The sequence below is a fragment of the Apteryx mantelli genome, chromosome 1 (assembly GCF_036417845.1).
Source record: "Apteryx mantelli isolate bAptMan1 chromosome 1, bAptMan1.hap1, whole genome shotgun sequence".
Taxonomy (NCBI): Eukaryota; Metazoa; Chordata; class Aves; order Apterygiformes; family Apterygidae; genus Apteryx; species Apteryx mantelli.
This window is the reverse complement of record NC_089978.1, coordinates 215741459-215760310: the sequence shown is the minus strand read 5'-3', so window position 1 is coordinate 215760310 and position 18852 is coordinate 215741459. Positions and strand designations below refer to the sequence as shown.

General features: G+C 37.2%; 1 protein-coding gene across 6 annotated transcripts in view; it reads right to left on the bottom strand.

Annotated features, from left to right (window-relative positions):
* The window catches only part of UPF2 (UPF2 regulator of nonsense mediated mRNA decay), a 70933-nt gene that overhangs the window by 28680 nt on the left and 23401 nt on the right, over positions 1-18852 (bottom strand). For all 6 annotated transcript variants that reach the window (XM_067317247.1, XM_067317261.1, XM_067317240.1 and 3 more), the window contains 7 exons: positions 18591-18676; positions 11836-11944; positions 10444-10557; positions 9602-9718; positions 3169-3354; positions 2467-2670; positions 1595-1870 (listed from right to left, as the gene is read on the bottom strand). In XM_067317247.1, coding sequence (XP_067173348.1) covers positions 1595-1870; positions 2467-2670; positions 3169-3354; positions 9602-9718; positions 10444-10557; positions 11836-11944; positions 18591-18676 — 1092 coding nt within the window. The remainder of the gene's footprint in view (positions 1-1594; positions 1871-2466; positions 2671-3168; positions 3355-9601; positions 9719-10443; positions 10558-11835; positions 11945-18590; positions 18677-18852) is intronic.

The following is an 18852-nucleotide window of genomic DNA, read 5'->3' as shown; positions in this document are numbered from 1 at the left end:
GCCTAAGGATAAATTCTTTCGATGAGAGATAAGCCCTTAGTAACTGTCCACTTCAGCTTTCAAATCCTCTCTTTACATTTTAAGGAAAATTCAGTCCCTTAAGGCATAGTATGAAGAAGGGGGAGGGGGGTAAGGAAGGGGAGAAACCACAAAAAAAGCAAGAGGTTTAAGACTTCAGCTGTTGTAAAGTGAAGATTTATCATCCAGTTACGGAAAGCTTTATAACAAATTAGCACATACACCTTACAATAAATGGTAAAAATTAAACGTTAATCTTAAAAAACCCTGAAGCTACCAGTAGAACCTGAGAACGAAGGAGTTGCAAAACTGCATCTGAAAATGGAGTACGAATAACAGTCTTTATTTAAAAGGTGACATGGTCAAAATACACACTTGTTCAAATGTTAAGGTGTAGCAAAAATATGACATCTTTGCTGACAAGTTTGTTTTAGGTTTAAAATGGTTTATTATAGGTTTAAAATACAGTACTTCAAAACATCATTTTACATCTCATATACAGGTAACTAAGTATATGCACCCCAAAGGTCTGAGATAAGTTATCACCTTAATTTGGTTCATTTTTTAATATCTCTGTTTTAGTATAGTTTAAAGAGAGAAGCAGAAGGAAAAAGAAACAAGTCCAATGAGTTTTAGCATGAACTCCATGGACAGGAATTCCACATCTCTCAGGGCAACCTGTTCAGGTGTTTAAACCCTTTCGCTATGAAATCTCCCCCTGCCCCCCTTATGTCTAAGTCAGGACTTGCCTTGCTGTGACGTGTAACCACGACCTCTCCGCCTTTCACTGGGCGCCCCGAGAAGCATCTGACTCCTTCTGTACAACACTGTCCGACAGTTGCAGCCAGCAATCATATCCCTCCCCCTTAGCTTTCCCTTCTCCAAACTGAGAAAACCCACACTGTAGAAATTGTGAGCCTCCTTACCATTGTGGTGGCCTTCCAGCGGACTCCCCCCTATTTGCCATGTTCCTGCTCTTCCAGGGAGCCCAAAACTGGATGCAGCACTCAAAATGTGGCCTCACAATTGCCAAACAGAAGGGAAAAAAAATATATATCCCTTCCCTTGACCTGCTGGCTACACTCATGCCAATGCAACCTAATATGCAGTCAGCCTTCACCACCTTAAGGGTGTGCAGCTGATCCTCAGGTTCATGCAGTCCAGGACCCCCAGCTCTCCTCCTGCAAGGCTGCTTTCTGGGCAGTCAGTGCCAGACTGCAGTGTCGCATGGGGCTATTCCATCCCAAACTCAAGAGCCGTTATTTACCTTTGCTGGACTTCATGAAATTTCCATCAGCCCATTTCTCCAGTTGGTGAGACCCCTCTGAAGGGCAGCCCTAAACCTTCAGTGCACCAACTGCTACCCCAGTTTTCTGCAGTTGTTGGACCAACACTTAACGTATACAACTGAAGACATATTTCATTTTGAAATAAAACGGCTACAAAATTGAGAGAGGATTTTAAAAATTATAGTTCTAGAGAGCATTCAGAGAAATATATAAGCATATACTGACCTTAAATACATTAACTTGTTAAAGAAAGCTATTGAACTATATAAAGTTCAGTTCATTTATACCTGAAAGTATACAAGGAAGCAATCAAGTTTTCGTTTGCTGGATCCTCTGTCAAAATACTGTCCACAGGTATCAAGGATGGTACAGACTAGTCTAATCCTGAAAAGATGCTCTGGAGGATCCAATGGACTAGGACTACCATCAGGGTTCACACCAAATGATGTGAATGAATATAGAGTTCGAAATATTACAGCTGATTCTACCATTCGGTAATTGTAAAGCTCCCCCAAAAACTTGGCACTGCTGATCCGCCGTTGGTTAAACTTTGGCTGGTTAACCTTTAACAAAGAAAACAAAAAGCCCGCCAAAAACACACATTTACTTTAGCATAGAGACCTAATAGAATCTTTATAAACATATTTTTTAGAAAAAAGCAGTATAAATACTTGACAGAGGTTGCTACAACAAAAGATTTTTTTTAGGGCTACATGCATTACATAACTTAACATTCAGAAGTACTGAAGACAGTTACGAAATATGGCCAGCTAGTAAGTATTACAGAAGTTCAAATACATATAACATACTCTATCTGAAGTCTGTAATGATATTTCATTCCCCAGAAAATTCTTATAATTACAACCTCTATCAAAATATGGGCTAGTCTCCAAAGTGACTTGAAGCCACATGAATCTGACTGCGTTGTCAAAGAAGAAATTGTACCCCCTTACCATGGAAAGGGGCTAAAACAACGGTTCATAAAATCTGTGAAGATTATTGGGACAAACATAAAGCAAACAACTGAAAGACAGGTACAAAAGTCCTCAGTCAAAAAAATCCAGAATCTAAGGAATCTTTTCTGTAAGCACAATTATTTTATCATTTTCTTTTCATCATGAATAGATTAGTATGGCTTTATAAAAATGATAATTTTTACCTCCATTCCTAGTCGAATATCCTCTAGCACTCCATCCACAACATGAATCCCAACATCTTCCTGGTAAAGGACCAACCCAGCTAAGAGGTTGGCTACACAGTGAATACTATTATATTTCACATTCCAGATGTTAATCATACAGCATATAACATAGTCTTTTACTTCTGCATCCTGCCAAGGCAGCTTGCGCATCTGTCTCAGGACCTAAATGGAATTTTAAAGTAAGCTTAACACTTAAGAGGTAAAATTTCATAAATTCACCTTCATCTCCCCTCTCTCACGGTTGGGATGAAATCCCTACACGCGTCTGCAAGCAATCTCCTCCTTTTTCAAACATTCCCCATCTCTACAAGAGCTATGGAAAATTTTCCGTATGCAACCCAACTGCTGTTTAAACCCATTTCATAATTTCTTTGCTCTTATGTCTCTAACTGTAGTCTCTTCTCTCTTACTCTGAAGGTAAGATATTTAGCACAAAGACTATTTTACCCTGTATTTGTTTTCATTGCTATGGAGAATTCAGGTCCATGGCTAGAGCACCTCTGCATTATGGCAGAAGAAATGAAACTACATGAACCATCAGGGATAAAAAAATGATCCCTTTCCCTTGCAATTAAAAACAATCATAACCCTCCCACCTCTCCAAAAAGTTAATACATCAGTTCCAATAAAACCTGAAACAAAGATTTCAAGCAGATATACCTTCTCTGTGGTGACCTTGGAGAGATCCTTGTAAAGAAGCTTACGAATATACTCCTGCAAGGGAGGACGTTTTTTCTTCACAGTTTTTTCAGCTGGAGGGGGATTACAGTAGTAGTAGGCATTTTCCACCATTGTAACATAGCGTGCATCAAGATGCATTGCTTGTTTTTTTCTCATCATTTGCTCCTGGAAACAAATGCAAATGGTCAGTTAAAAATGTTGAGCTACTACATTTTCAAACCAAAGGCTTTTACTTCTAAGTTTGGAAGAAAAACAAACATGAAAGGTTCCAGAAAAATAAATTAAAACTTTGAGTAGAGAGAAGAAAGGACAAAGCATATATATGGTTCTGTGCTGCTATTTCTAAGATCACTTTTATTTACAATCCCTGTTTTTATAAAGGATCCCCCAAAACAGGTTTCAGAAGAGTTATTTGAAGTTTGACTAGAAATCTAAATGTTCCTGTTTATACAAAACATGACTTTAGTTAAGTAGAATTATTAACCATTTGACTAACATTAAAGTAGCTGAGATATTGATTTCTTTGCACAAGCACAGCGAATCAATGCAAGACTGCCAACCTACATTTTATAGCAATACGAGACTCAAGAAAGTTTATACTGATGGTTTAAGCAATGGCATTTTTCTTATTACATGATCCGTTGTAGCCATTTACCCAAACAGAAGAGACTGCAACAAAAACAGTACCTTAAAGATGCATTTCAGGCAAATTCAGACAGGTTAAAGCTTACTACATTATCAGCACTAATTACTGTGCTTAATTGTCAGGATTATCCATATCCCATTTTCCTCACTGCCTACAATCTTTTCTCTGTACTTAATTTCAGGTATGTACTGTACATTTAATTCATGGCTATTACAAACCTCTTGATTCTAAAAAGTCTGTACAAGAATAAGGTCGTAGCTCTAAGATGCTGGATTTTACAGTTAACAATGAAGGTGAAATTTAATTTCTTCATAAAACAACATTTATATGTATGTATCTATATATATATATATAAATAAAAATAAAATTAAGTAACATTAATTTATGTACATCATTTGATTCCACATATTCTAAATGACTCAGGTTGTTCAACAAGGAAAGGAACTGCACTGCTTTAGACTTCACTGAATTTTTTAATGGGTAAAAAACAAATCAGTCATTTTATGGAAACTCCCTACACAGTAATTTACAGCATCAAACATCAGCTTTTTTATTGGTATTATGGTACTTTTTTATTCCTGCACACAAATGTTAGCACTGCAAACAATGCAACCTAAACAGACCGGAATAACTGACATTCATACGGGCCAGTAAACAAATTAAAACTGTTTATACCTTCTTCCAACTCTGATAAACAAGTACAATTTTTTGTCCTGGTGAATTTTCTACTAAACTTGAATAAGTTCAAGTTTCTTCTACAAGGCAGTGGTTCAGCTAAACTGAAATGCAAATGTACTCAAATAGCTTCTAAATGTCAATTTTAGGCTGCTAATTCCATGAGGAAGAACAGTTGTGCACAATACAGTAACCCAACATATAGACAATTTTCTTCCTAGATTGTGTGCATCTACTGCCGGGAAGCTCCGAATCTGACACAAACCCTAAGGCGTTTCATTTTTAACCTTTTCCATGACACAAATGGCCTCTTTTGATTCCCTAATAAGATTATTTCTTTCCAAATGGGAAATTTCTCTCGAGCGATAGCCAATTTACCTATGGTTGTTTAAGAGATGCACAGCATTTTAGCAAGCAACTACGTAAATTGTTTTTTGTGCTGTTTGCACTTAGTGAGGAAAAGCCAATTACAACAGAAAGTTCCGCAACCTTAAGGTGTCATACATACTACTATTATTTTACAATTTTTTTTGGTCTTTTCTAGATGCCTTATGAGAAAATACATCTTTGCTGCCTTATGACATTTATTATGCTGCACTACAAACTGAAAATTGAAGTGGGGCAAAATAAAACATGACAGAGTAGATGGCAGAAGGGCTTGCAAATAAGATCTTAAACTAAAACTACATCATTCGTATATTTTCTGGTGTTATAAAAGTTACACATTACATTTTACTAGCAGGCTATAATTAAAATGCTTTTTCTTCTCAGAGGAGAGATATGTGCTACTCCACTGTTCAAAAATCACTGTAAATTCTTATTTTTCAAGCATTCCTAAGCACGTATGGTAACTCTTTAAGTGGATATTATTAGGGTGTCATTAGTCTTAATCTCTATTAAAAGTCATCACCCTTTTAGGCAACTGTTTCTTTCAACCCTTCTTCATTTAAGGTATCAAGACAGATGGTCAGGCAGGAAGAAAACCCATAACAATAAGATGTCTACAATTAAAAAAAAAAAATGTGATGCATTCAGAGACAAAAAAAGCAAGACCTGCAGTCTAAAGTGTTTAAGCTAATCGGCTACTCTGGGCCTTTGTTTTACTAGGCTAAAATGAACACTGACTACAAAAACAAAGCCAAAACACTAGACTCGAAGATTCTTTTTCTTATTTTCCTTCTATAAAAACAGATCATAAATAACATTAAAATGTCCAGGCTAAAATGCCAAGAGGGTGGGGAGGGGATATCGGGCACAAAGCCTCTCTGCCCGTAGTGCGTAACGCAGACCCATCTCAAAAGGAAATCTGGTGAGAAACCGGAGGTGCTCCTCTGGTGGGAAGTCTCGCTCCTCCTCACCTCGTTCCCATACAAAAAGCCAATGACAGCAATTCACACTGCAATAAACCGATGAGAAGCAATTTCGGCGAAGCAAAATGAAAGACAGAAGTCACCAAGTAAAGCGTAATAGGCAGAAAGAGGAATTCAGAGAAGCATCTCGGCACATGACTGACGTTACCTTCTCGGCCGGCATGGAGACATTGAAAGGGTTTGACTCACAAGTCACCCTCTCTCCTCTTCACTGCCTGTAGTGCTCTGTCCTTCCACTTGCTCCAACAAGCAAATTTTTAAATTCCTTGGAAGCTATTTTTTATATTTATAGTAAACTAGCACATTCTACTTCTAATAACAACAAATAATTACTTTGCACAGTGCAAGACAGAGGCTGTGACAATCACTATTTTCTTACGGTTTCCACTTATCTATACAAGAAGCACCCCCAGCACTGAGCCACTGAGTAGCTTAAATTATAAATGCTGTAAATACAAGTGATATTGCATTAAAGCTGAAAAAGACAATTTGATACAGTTGTTTGAGCTGAAGGATCTTTCTTTAAAACCATATCAAAAAATTTGTTATACCAGAAACAAAGCTTCAAATATATTTTTAACAAAATGGCATAACACAAGAACTTAATATTTTAACATGATTAAGTTATGATAATCATATATTAATATAGTGCTAATCTTCTTTCTAAAACACCAATTCTAATAATCCACTTATCAGCAGACCAATCTGATAGTCAAGCCAGCTCCACAGTAATATTTTAAAATTGCATAAAGGATATCAAATTTGAAAGATATCCCAGGAAGAATGATTAATAGAAATAAACATTGCCCCAAATAAAATTAAGTATTAGCACAAATATTTTCATCCAAAAAAATTAGTTTTTCATTCCCCATCATTAAAACATCTTTAAATAATTTGCAAAACATCACATAGTTCAATGTGATCATTAAAAGTTTCTCTAGAATAAAGTCAGGTAGTCCCTCAGTAAGTCTGCAGCAGTCTTATGTAACACACACAATTAATTGAGGGAAAATTAATTATTTAAATTAAACACACCACGATAAAACAATATTATCTTTAATTTGGAGACATACAGCCTGTCCAGCACCTTACTACAAAATACATCTTCAGCAGTGAAGATTAAGGCTAATAATTATTTGGAAGGTCAACAGGCCTTAACTCTACCTGTTACACTCATTGGCAAGATTGGCTTTACACCTACTACATTTTTTCCACAAGATCCCAATTAATTTGCTTTGGGAGTAATCTTTTTCAACAGTCCACACTGACCAGCATCATAAACCTACAATCCAATTTGTGTAATACTATTTAAGTCCCAATCAGATTTCTGTATTTACTGGCAGGCAGCATGAGGACATGCACGCGCTGAGATAGTAGATGGTGGGACAGAATGCACCCGTAGCAAGTTCACAGGAGATACAAAACTGGCAGGAGCGGTTGATACAGCAGATGGTTGCACTGCCATTCAGAGGGACCTCGACAGGCTGGAGAAAGGAACTGACAGGAGTCTCATTACATTCAACCCAGGGAAATGCCAAATCCTGCACCTGGGGAGGAATAACCCCTCGCACCAGTACAGGCTGGGCCATGACCAGCTGGTCTACAGTTCTGCAAAGAATGGCCTAGGGCGACTGGTGGACAAATTGAGCATGGGCCTGCAATGCACCCTCATGGCAAGGGCAGCTAATGGTATCTGGGGCTGCATTAGATAGAGCATTACCAGCGGGTCAAGGGAGGTGATCCTTCCCCTCTATCCAGCACTGGTGAGGCCACATCTGGAGTGCTGTGTCCAGTTCTGGGATCGCCAAGACAGGAGAGACATGGTCCTGGGCAATCTGCTCTAGCCGACCCTGCTTGAGCAGGGGGGTTGCACCAGATTATCTCCAGAGGTCCCTTCCAACCTCAAAAATTATGTGATCCTGGCATCAGCTGACAAATCTTTTAAAAACCTGAGAGATTCAAAGCTCCTTTCAAGTTATAGAGCACTCTGTAACAAGTAATCGTGAGCCAAGAATTTGGAGTTCATTTGTTCATCCTTTTCCTTTTGCAACTACACCACTGCAATAGACTATCACACTCAGAGTTATAACTGGATGAACAAGAGATTCAGAAAGAAATGGAATTTGGGGGAAAAAAAATTTAGAGCAATATACCAAAGTACGCAGCAACTGCTGCTACTATTAGCTCTGCAGAATAAGTAGGGAGGATATTGATACAAGAGAAAGACCTATCAAGTGTAAGCCTAGTCTTTGCTAAGACAGGAGATGAGTACAGAAGAAACACAGTGATATTTCACAGCTTTAAAGACCTGTGCCTCTACATGGAGATTCCAAACACTTAAACCATGCACTTCCACAAGAGGAAACAACATTCCCTTTCTTCTCCAAGTTTAGAGAACACTTTCTTTAAAAACAGCTTGTTTACTGCAGATACCTATGTCTGTAGTCTTCCTTCACCGCAATGCACAGATTTGAAGGTCAGAAGGGAACACTGAACAGTCCAGCCAGACTTCTAATATAACAAAGTGGTCTATTAGTTGGCCTGTATCTGCTTAAGCTGCTTCTGGTTTTAATGCAATTTCCTAATGTTGATATCTGTCTTAAAAGCACTTTTTTGACCATGTTTGAATCAGTCCCTTACCTTGGACACAAAAATTTTATGATCCTCTCTCAAGCCAGGAAACATGTCGTTATTCAGGGCTAAAATTCATACACTAAAAATCTTCAGACACCCAAAGCTAATCCTTTCGTTATGTCTAAATCTTTGCTAGTACTTATCTAGATTTATGGATAACACTTCTAGTCTCACCTTAAGTACAAATCCCAATTTCTGTAACGCCTTCTTTTAAGTCTTCATAAACTTGTTCTTCATATTTATAACCCCAGATTATGTTACTCAGGGAACAGAAACCTCCTACTTGACCACCTCTTTACCTTCAGTTAAAACAGCCCTTTATTATTATCCTGTTTTACTGGCTAGCCTTTTATCCTCAAGTAGTATCTCATGTGTGTATTCAGGTTCAGCCTCTACATTCCTTCAACCTCACCCTCAGTTTTTGCCCCATCTATGAACAACTACGCATCATCCAAACGTATTCTTTGTAGCCAGAATGCAGCATCCTTTTACTTCAGAAGTTTAATCCTCTATTTATGCTTTCTTTGTAGTGGTGAACAGATTTATAGGGCAACTGGATTTCTGCAGAATATTTTCAGAAAGCTATTCTCCCTGGAGGGGCAGTCTGAGAGCTGAGACAGCACTGGACAGACTGTAAGTAACAAGATGACACAAGCCCATGGGAATACAGACAAACGCTGATACCACCAAAGCAGCCTAGGACTTGAACATATCTGAAAAACAGACCGTCTCAGCGCCCTCCCCGCCATGGAAAGGAACAGTATTTCTGGAAAATCGATTCTTTTTCCTCTTGTACCCGACTCAATTTTTATGACTCTCCAAGATGAGACAGGAATCTTGTGGCACTAAACCTGTATGAAAGTTTAGTATGATGCTGAAAGAGTCAAGAAGGTTATCCTCCCTGAGCATTCATGATAAGACTTAGTGAAGGTTTTCATTTATTAGTGACCAAATACCGTAACTGCCATTTAAGATATTAATTGCAATGATTGTTATAGTCAGAGCACATCACAAAGCCAGAAGATAAAAGAAATAATTCGTTTAGTTCAGTACATGCTCTCCCTCAATGAGACTCTTCTTCTCTTACCAAAAGAACACTGGTTCTTAAGTGGGATTCTGGTGATCTAAACAGGAATCTTCCACAGGTTTCCAACAGAGTACACGCCATTTCAATGTGGTGATGAGAAAAGTCTGACAGAAGCATCTGGTATATATTCATATAAAAAAAACGCAATGTGTTAAACATCTTTTTCCACTACAGAAAATAATATCTGCTTGACTTTACACAACTTTTTTTTTTCCCCCCTTCTTCAAAAGGTATATGAAATACCAAATTGATTTCACTCATTCATTTTCATTTTTTATAGTCCACTTTTAATTCAGGGCTTTACATTCAACTTTATCTTGAATGTAATCAGCATACAAATCAAGATGACATATCTAGAGATTAATGCTTTGCAAGGTTGATTTTGCTCCTCAACAAAAGTACTTGCTAAGATGGCATATAAGCCTCTCTTTGCAACCAGTGAAAAGCTTTCTGCCTCTACCCCGCCCTTACTGGTTAGTCATTAAAACATTAATTTAAATCAACGCAACAAAAAGAAAAGCTCATTTCCAGGTTTGCAACAAATAATGTATGTATAACTAGAGAATCTACCATTACTTTTCATGAAAAATCATTAGCAATTTGGTTCTAATGTTCAAAGATGGAAGTATATTTTAAATAGACTCATACTATCATTGAATTAAAACATCCTAATTTCTAAGAATGACTATAACAAAGCGTCCTCATAGACAGCAACAGCAGACAGTTTAAAACATCATATGCAATGAATTAATTGATAACATCAGCAGTAGAAATATGAAGGGGAATGGGATGGGTATGCATTCTCAGCATGTACTGTAGCACACAAATATTACAACACCTACCTTTAAACAGTGGAGAGTATCGTTTTTGGAGAACATCTTAAATTTGGTAAGCTCACCAATAAATCTCACAGTTTTATTCTTTGTTTCAATATTGATCTGGTCCTTTTTTCTCACCTAAAAAAAAGGAGAAAAATGTATTTGATTTTAGGCTGTCAAAAATACCTACCTCTTATAAGATTACTTTCATCTGAAAGTACTTGATAAGCTTGGGAATTGAGAAATATTTGGTTCCTTATGCTCTGTCTTTGGATTTCCTAAAACTTTCCCTACAATCTTGTTTCTTCAGGAGCTTTTGGACTTTTTTCCCCCCACCTCACAGACAACTCAGTCCTCTAACATATCAAGAGTTAGAGGCACACACCAACCTGGCCATTCCCCTTCGGCCATGGTGAACTAGTGGTTAGGTATTCTAGACTAAATCAGTAAGACCACTGGTATAGTCCCTAAAGGAAATACCAAACACTGAGAGCCTTATCAGGTCAGGTTTAACAAAGCACAAACTGTCTCCCCGCTGCTCCCCCCGCCTCTTTTTTTAAAAAAGGTGTCCAACATAATTCTAGTAACTTCAAAGCACAGCTCTTCTATTTCTAAGCATAATCATGTTCAGCAAAATACAAATTATGATATTCTTCCACAATTTATCAGTTTTTTCCTGAGAACAAACAGTTAATTTTGGATAGTTAAAAAAAAGACTTAAACAAATCTGAATAATTCATATACTACTTCACTGACAATATCAGAAAAACAAATTTTGAAATCCGTAAAATAAACCTCAGAAAACACTGAAGGAGTCATCACTGAGTACTGTAACTAATTCTATTACAAAACTTAAAACACAGTGGAAGAAACAACATTGAAAGATACATTTGAGAGCAATGAAAATTTTGGTTTCCATCATACAGCTGAACATTAGTATTTCCTGTTTAAAGGAATGGATGTTTTAGAATTAATGGATATTTTAATTAATCATATTACAACAAAAACCTTGTGGGGGAGGCTGCTATTAGTATAGGCCAAATCTGAATCCAATTGTAAGTTAATAAATATACAAAAACTCTGTAGTTGAGCACAATTTCTACTTTTTTGCAGTTTTGTCGTCATTGTTGCATCATGTTACAGTTCAGGTTTATTTTAATTATTTTAACATCAGAGACTGAAGTTGACACTACAAACAATGCATATACATATACAATAATAAAAAAGTTATTCAATGTACAAATGAGTCTAGTATTCTACAACAAATCTGCTCAAATGACCTAATAATATTCTAAATCACACCACTGAATTTTAGAATTAGCATCTACTTAATACCAAGCATTATTTTTTCCCCAGAAAAGACGTTATCAGATTGATTAATTTGAATGCAAAAATAACCAAACTAACAAAACATACATGAAATCTGAAATCCCCTCTCAGCATGGAACAAAGATCCTCTGCTACATCAGACATACAGGGATGCAACGTGGCAACCAGCCTTGCATAAAACGGTAGCAAATCCAACCTGCAAACAAAAGTTACACACATGTATAAACTGAGATGGCAAAATACACAGCTGATTTATGTTCTAGAGGATGACTGTGCATATACTGACAATTATGTACATACAATTTTACTAGCTCATACTTTAAGTTGCAATATCAATTAAAAATAACAGTGCAAAAAGGTGTACTACCACATCCTATTAGAATGCTCTATGATGACAGCTGATTTCCTTTTGATATCATTGCTTTAAGTGAAATACCAAACAGTCTTAACTATGGAATTGGTAACTTTTTCTCCATTCCACCTATTAGCTTTCAGAAATTTCAAAATACAAAGAAAATTAACATGCCTGTCAATAAGCAAAATGACAAAATTATTGAGACAATTGCACTAGCTATTACTCAGAAAATATGGTAACAGCAAGTATAACTATTAAGGTAAGAACTTCTTTATTTTTAAGCCAGTGAACTTCTAAGTGAACATAGTAGAGTTATTAAACAAAAAGCTCAGCAGATGATGTGAAGTGGTAACCCTTCTTCCCAAATCCTAGCTAGTACTCCCATATGAAATAATATTTCAGAATTGTATATTAAAACAAAAATTCCCTATTTTATCTTTTCTTGACTACATTCTTCATAGCCATTTCCCTTTCACAGTATTGCTTTTTTCTGTTTAGAGGATTTTAGCATGCAATTTATGTTTTCCTTAGTTTGTACTTGTTTCTTCCAAACAGACTCAATCAGTTTGTAAAAATGGGAGAGATGCCTTTAAACTCTGGTTCATGGCATCACATAACAGGAGAGAGAATGTAACCCAGAGCTGCTTTGCCTCAGTGCACATGTACACCACTTTCAGATGCAGGAACCAATTGCACAAATCTCATGCACAAGTCCTGTAATACAGTGAGGAAACTCTCAGAAGAAGTTCTGCTTTTTTACAGAGTATGTTATTGCTGTAAATAGAACATGAACTCTAGCACAAATCTACTGTTACAAATGGAAAGAGAGAAACATATTAAGTTTACATATAAGTAAAATGAGAAATTGTCAGCAAGGGGAAAAACGGATCTTCCTTCAGGTTACGCTTTATGAAGGATTAAGGTTTCCCTTACTACCAGACCAAAAAGATAAAAGATACCGCCAAAGAAGTCTGGAAAGCACGTTACAAATCAACATACACTAAGCTTGCCCTGTCACAAGAATGCAACTAGATTCAAGGACAGTAGCAAGACAAACCCCCCAAAATAAAGAGTATGTTGCACAACAGCAGTAAAAAAAGAGAGGGGAGGAAATGTTGCTGGAGCATGTTTCCAAGATCTTCAGCATCCACACACAGAAAAGATTATTACGTATTTACACCATGGACTAGGAGAACTGGAACATACCACTTGGAAAAGGCAAAGCTAAAGTGGCCTGCTAATAATGCATAAAACTCCTGGTGAAACATTACAGCTCAGTTACTTATTTAACAGGTTTTTATTCTTTCTTGTTAACCAATAACTGAACCAGTATTTACATTTTTCAAGCTTGTTGGAAAACACAGTCAAGGATGACTAGCCGCAGCAAATTACTACCATGTTATTAAATGTCTAGCTATTAACTCTCAGAGAAGCGAAGGTCTCCTTGCTTCACACACACACAAACTAAATTAAAGTAAGACTTTGGCTGAGTTGAGGGGGCACGTTTTAATCGAGGGGATTTCTTTATGGCATTTCTTTCAAAACAAACAGCAGAAAGTTTTATTCAGATCTGACCGGGTACCTGCCCACTGAGAGCTAATAATTTCATCTCTGTAAACTGAACACACCTGGGGAAAGACTAAATCTTAGAGCCCATTGTTGTTACTCCAACACAGAAGACAAAAGCTTTCTTCATGAGGAAAAATGCTACGACTGGATATTTCTAAATAGGTGAAATATAATATGGAAAAGCCTTGGGTCAATTACTGTGAAACTGGCAATCGGAGACCAAATCTGTTCGTGCTCTCACACAGGAGACGGTAGCATTTGAAACCGGAGAGACTGCAGTGCCAGTGGCACCATCTACTGGTACTTGCACTCGGGCTAATCGGACCTGATTTTCTTTCCTCTGAAAGATTTTCTCTCTTGAGAAAGAAGGGGCAGAAATCAATGAAAAAGCCACAGGATGGCTTTCTGTTCCTGCTCTTCTGCATTACGAAGCAAGTTCATGCTCCACGACAGTTGAGGTATTTGTTCTCTGAAGCCCATCTCAACCACCCTGAACGTTAGCCAACGCGGCTAGAAGCCACTACTCCTGACCATTTTCATTTCGCCCAGAGACCTTGGACTGAAATCTAGTCAATTCTGGATCTCTGGACCACATGGACCACACTTCAGTGAATTCCTTTTTGTAGGATTTTAAATGTTAGGTTATAAGCAACGTAATGACTTTGTTCAATTAAAGCCCTAATTGCAAGTTCTCCAGGACTGGGGCACCCAGAATTTTATAACAACAGAAGGATTAGGAAGGAGTGCAAGAGCTGTTTTGGGCGCTCATTATCTGCAATTCTGCTAGAAAGACAGCTTGAAGAATGAAGTGACAGCAAGACACAGCACTCCTGCCTTGTAAACACAGCCACAATCCAAACAAATGAAATATATTCAGAGGTCCTGAACAGGTACAAAGTGCCACCCACACTATTCAGTAGGAATGAAGCTATGCTATGAAATTTTCATGCTATCAGATGAGAGGGTTTTTTTTGTTTTGTTTTGTTTCTCTGCTTTGGCATAAACTCCATAACTTAAGCGTTTTTATCCTCAAACGAGAGAGGCCTCTGAAACACTGATGAGGCAAATTCAATTGAACAAAAAGGACCTTGTTATGGAGAAGTCTCTCAAGTTCAGAAGTTGAAAGACAGATATACAAAGGTTTGCAGATTCGCATTAAAATGCTCATAAGTATTTAATATTCAAGAAGCAGTTAACTTCTGAATTAAGAAAAAGCAATGTCAATGCTAAAATTGCTATACCAAGAACCTCCTTGCTTAGTAGACAGTTAACTTTATAGATCAGCACATATGGGAATGGAAGAATTTGAATCCCAACCAAACAACTTGTTTACTGTTTAGCATTTGCCTAGAACAGTTTAGAACTTAGAGATTTTAAACTTCTTATATTGTTGTAAAACAAAAAAAACTAGCAAGACTACAGTATGCAAATAAATAGTAATAATTATGTGCGTCTGTCTAGGAAAATAATTCAGTTAGCTAGCAAAGAATTACACAAAGCTGCCCTAAGACTGCAAGCAGTACTGGTTAAATCACTGCACTCTCACTTCAGTACAAATCATATTGTCCTGAATTTAAAAGCTAATATTTAGTTATAAATCAATTCTTCAATGCAAGTGCAAAAGCCACTTGTATACTAGCATTCAAAATCCTTAAAAAGGGCTTTCTGTTCCATTTGGTTAGAGGTTCAAATTGCAGCTGAAGATGTAAGTGTAATCCATTCATAAGTATTCAACAGAGCAGTGCAATGCTGTACTATTCTGACACTAATCTACAGTTAGTTGAGGAAAAAAATGCCTTCTTTTTTTGCCAAATTAAGTTTGCTCTCTTGCAGAATCATGCATTTGTCCCACTCTATCCAAACCTAATAGGAGCAAGAAAGTTCCCTGACAGCACTGCGTGATATAGACCTAAAAAAAATAAGTGTTTATATTAATTCTCAAACTCAAAAACATGTTTTTTTGTAATTTCTTGGTACAATTGTTGTGCCTGTACGTTTCCTAAAAATGTGATCTCTCAAGAGAATGAACAGAAGTTATTGTTATTTAAGCATCTCATCTTGGCTGCCAACATAATAGCTAGATTTACACTGTATTATCTGATATGCTTGGACCCTAAATACATCTGAAAAATATACAGCTTACCTACATCCTATGAGGACACTGTTCCTCGCTCCCTTAAAACAAAAACACCACCACACACACACACACACACCCCCCACCCTGCAACATGCTTTCTGGCATTTTGTTTCTCTAGTAGTATCCTGGAGGGATGTTGTAGAAACTCCTGGAATTCAGGGTGGGGAACAACAACAACAAAACCCAAAATACCTCAAAAACCCAAACAAAAAGCCCACAAGGGTGCAGCAATAATAACAGAGAATAAAGAGATATGAGTATGGCTCAGTTAAGAGATTCATGTAAAGAGAACACTTTTAATGCACAGTATACAACGTTCTGAAGATAAGTAGTGTGTTACATATTTTTCTAAATCAATTTGTAGCATTTTATAGCAACTGTCAGCACTGTAGGCTATGAACACACTTCGAGTTTCTCCACAAGTAATACAAATACTGACTCAAAGACAGAAAACAGAATTGCTCCTTTACCAACTGCAATAAATAAATATAAATATTCAGGCAGACTGCCCTTTAAAACCATCTGCACATACAGGCAGTTCAGCTGATATTTTTCATTGCGCCTGCAGTTCAGATTGAGAAGCTCAGTCAGCAAAACCCGTTTCTCCAGCTGAGTAGCCCTGTCAGAGAAGGGCATCACCAACGCAGGCAAAAGAACAGGGAGGCGTACGCAAGTGGACATCTTACAGTTGGATCTTACAGTGTTAATTAGTCCAGTGGGTCTCAGAGTGGACAGCAGAAAAAGGTATAAAAGCAAGGAGAGAGACAAAATTTTACAAAGAAAGGAAATACTTGAAGAATAACAACGAGGAAAGAAGTTGAGAAACAGCATCAGTATTAGTTCCAACTATGAGAGGACAGAACTGTTCAGAGATAACAGCTGGCAGAACCAACCACACTATCTATACTATGGATTGAGTTCCCACAAACATTAATCAGTTGATGCTGTTTTTTATTTTCCATTTTTTACAAATTAGTGGGATAGCTATCATCGGGAAGACAAAGAATCAGTGGCAAAGTGGAGAGCGTATAGCCCTGATCAAAGGAACGTCTCCTTTTGCTATAATGCCAGAATACGCTGGGAATTTTAACTTTCTTTTGATGGGATTTGTGAAACCACACTGCAAGTTTACAAGTTATTGTGTTGTTCTGCTCTAAAACTACTTATTCTGTTGTGCATAATGTTAACAAGTGCAATGTGCTCTAGGTGACCTGCTTGAGCAGGGGAGTTGGACTTAGATGATCTCCAGAGGTCCCTTCCAACCTCAACCATTCTGTGATTCCTTCAGCTCATCATCATCTAGTACACTTCAGCTCATGCAAACCAAACTTAATGCATCTTCTAACAGGTTCCAAGAGTTAGTGATCAATCTGAACAACCTGGTCTCTACAGCACAAGGAAAAAATACAGGGGAGTAGTACAAATATTACAGTATGTTCATAGACCAACCATTAAGTCACTTCCATTTTGCAAACATACATGGAAAAATTCTCTATTAAGGCAGAGCTCAAGATAGAAGTCTAAATCATCTTGCTGCTTTACATTTACATATGGCATGGTTCTAAGTTCTGAGCAAACGCTCTTCTCAAATAGTGCTTTGATGTGATTATCAGCCTGCTGATAAATAATAGAAGTTATTTCATTTACATCATAAGTTTAGGCTGAAGAGCACCTTGTTAGGTCTAACACAGAACATACTCAACTCCCAGAGCCTGAAATATTAATTAGTGATAGAAGAAGACTGATTAGTCAAATCCATACTTTCTGGAGAAAAGAGTAAGAGAATGAACAATTATAAGCACTTCCTTCCAACTGTACAATTGATATCAAGGTAGATTCAGGTTAATGCGATTCTGCAACAAATCACTGCTTTAACAGACAGTCAGAAGTGCAGGTTATTAGCACAGCAGATGCTTATTACAAATGGGATGCAAAAATAGGCTGGAAATAAAGTTGAAAACACAATACAAGAACAAAGGGCTTAAAAGTAAGGAAAAAATGCCAAAGCCTGTTTATTCAAAACAATTAATAGTCTACAAGAGTCTTGAGACTACAAAATAGACACTCAAAACATGGTTCTTTTTCCCACAATGTTAAAAAAGGGACTTGAATCAAAGTAGTGTGAACTATAACAGGAAATCCAAGATGACGACAAAACACCTGAAACCAAAAGCTGCATCAGAACGACCTCTCAGAAGAAATTAAGAAAAGGACAAAGCAAAGCAAGAAAAGTGACTCCTTTTAATTACACCTATGTAAATTGCATCTATTTAAGGTGCAAGTTTAGCACAGAGCAGAGACAAGTACATTATGCTGCTTATGTATGTTATTATTTCTTTAAGCAAGGCTCTTCATGTAAATGCAGGAACCTGTCCTATGCAAAGATGGAGACAGGGGAAAAAAATAGCAGAACTTTACATGGACAAATCTATAGATGGGAGAGGCCAGGCTCAAACTCCTATGCTTGCATTCTCCAAGCTGGCCAGCCAAGAACCAGCTCTACTCCAGAAGCTACAACGCTGTAAAGTCTGATGGCCATCCACTGCACCAGAGTTAATATATCACAAGATGTCCTCTTTCCTAAACTATATTGCTCTACTTTCCTAAACTATATTGCTCTAACCATTCACCGGATTATAAAAAAGGCAAGTTCTCCTGACTGAAATATATGCTCCTTTTTTGCCAGAATGCGGGATTTGCTGTTGTTAAAAAAGACACACACAACACAGGCTATGTTAGATAACCAAAGCTGGGTCCACATTTCTCACCTCCAGTTCTTACCTTTGTCTAGGAACTATGAAAAGTGCTCGTACTAATTTTCTTCTGTTGGCTTTTGTATTCATATTCATGCAAAAATCCATTGCTGCCTATAAAGAGAAAAGTCAAATTTTCACCTTTAAATGAAAGTGTCTATATTTATAGCAATAAAGCATATTTTTTATAAAGTATCTTTTACACAGTCAAGCTTGTTCTAAAAGCAGCTGCGTGTAACACAACCACGAAGAAAAATTCTTCATTCTGTCTAGAACTGACACAGTTAGAA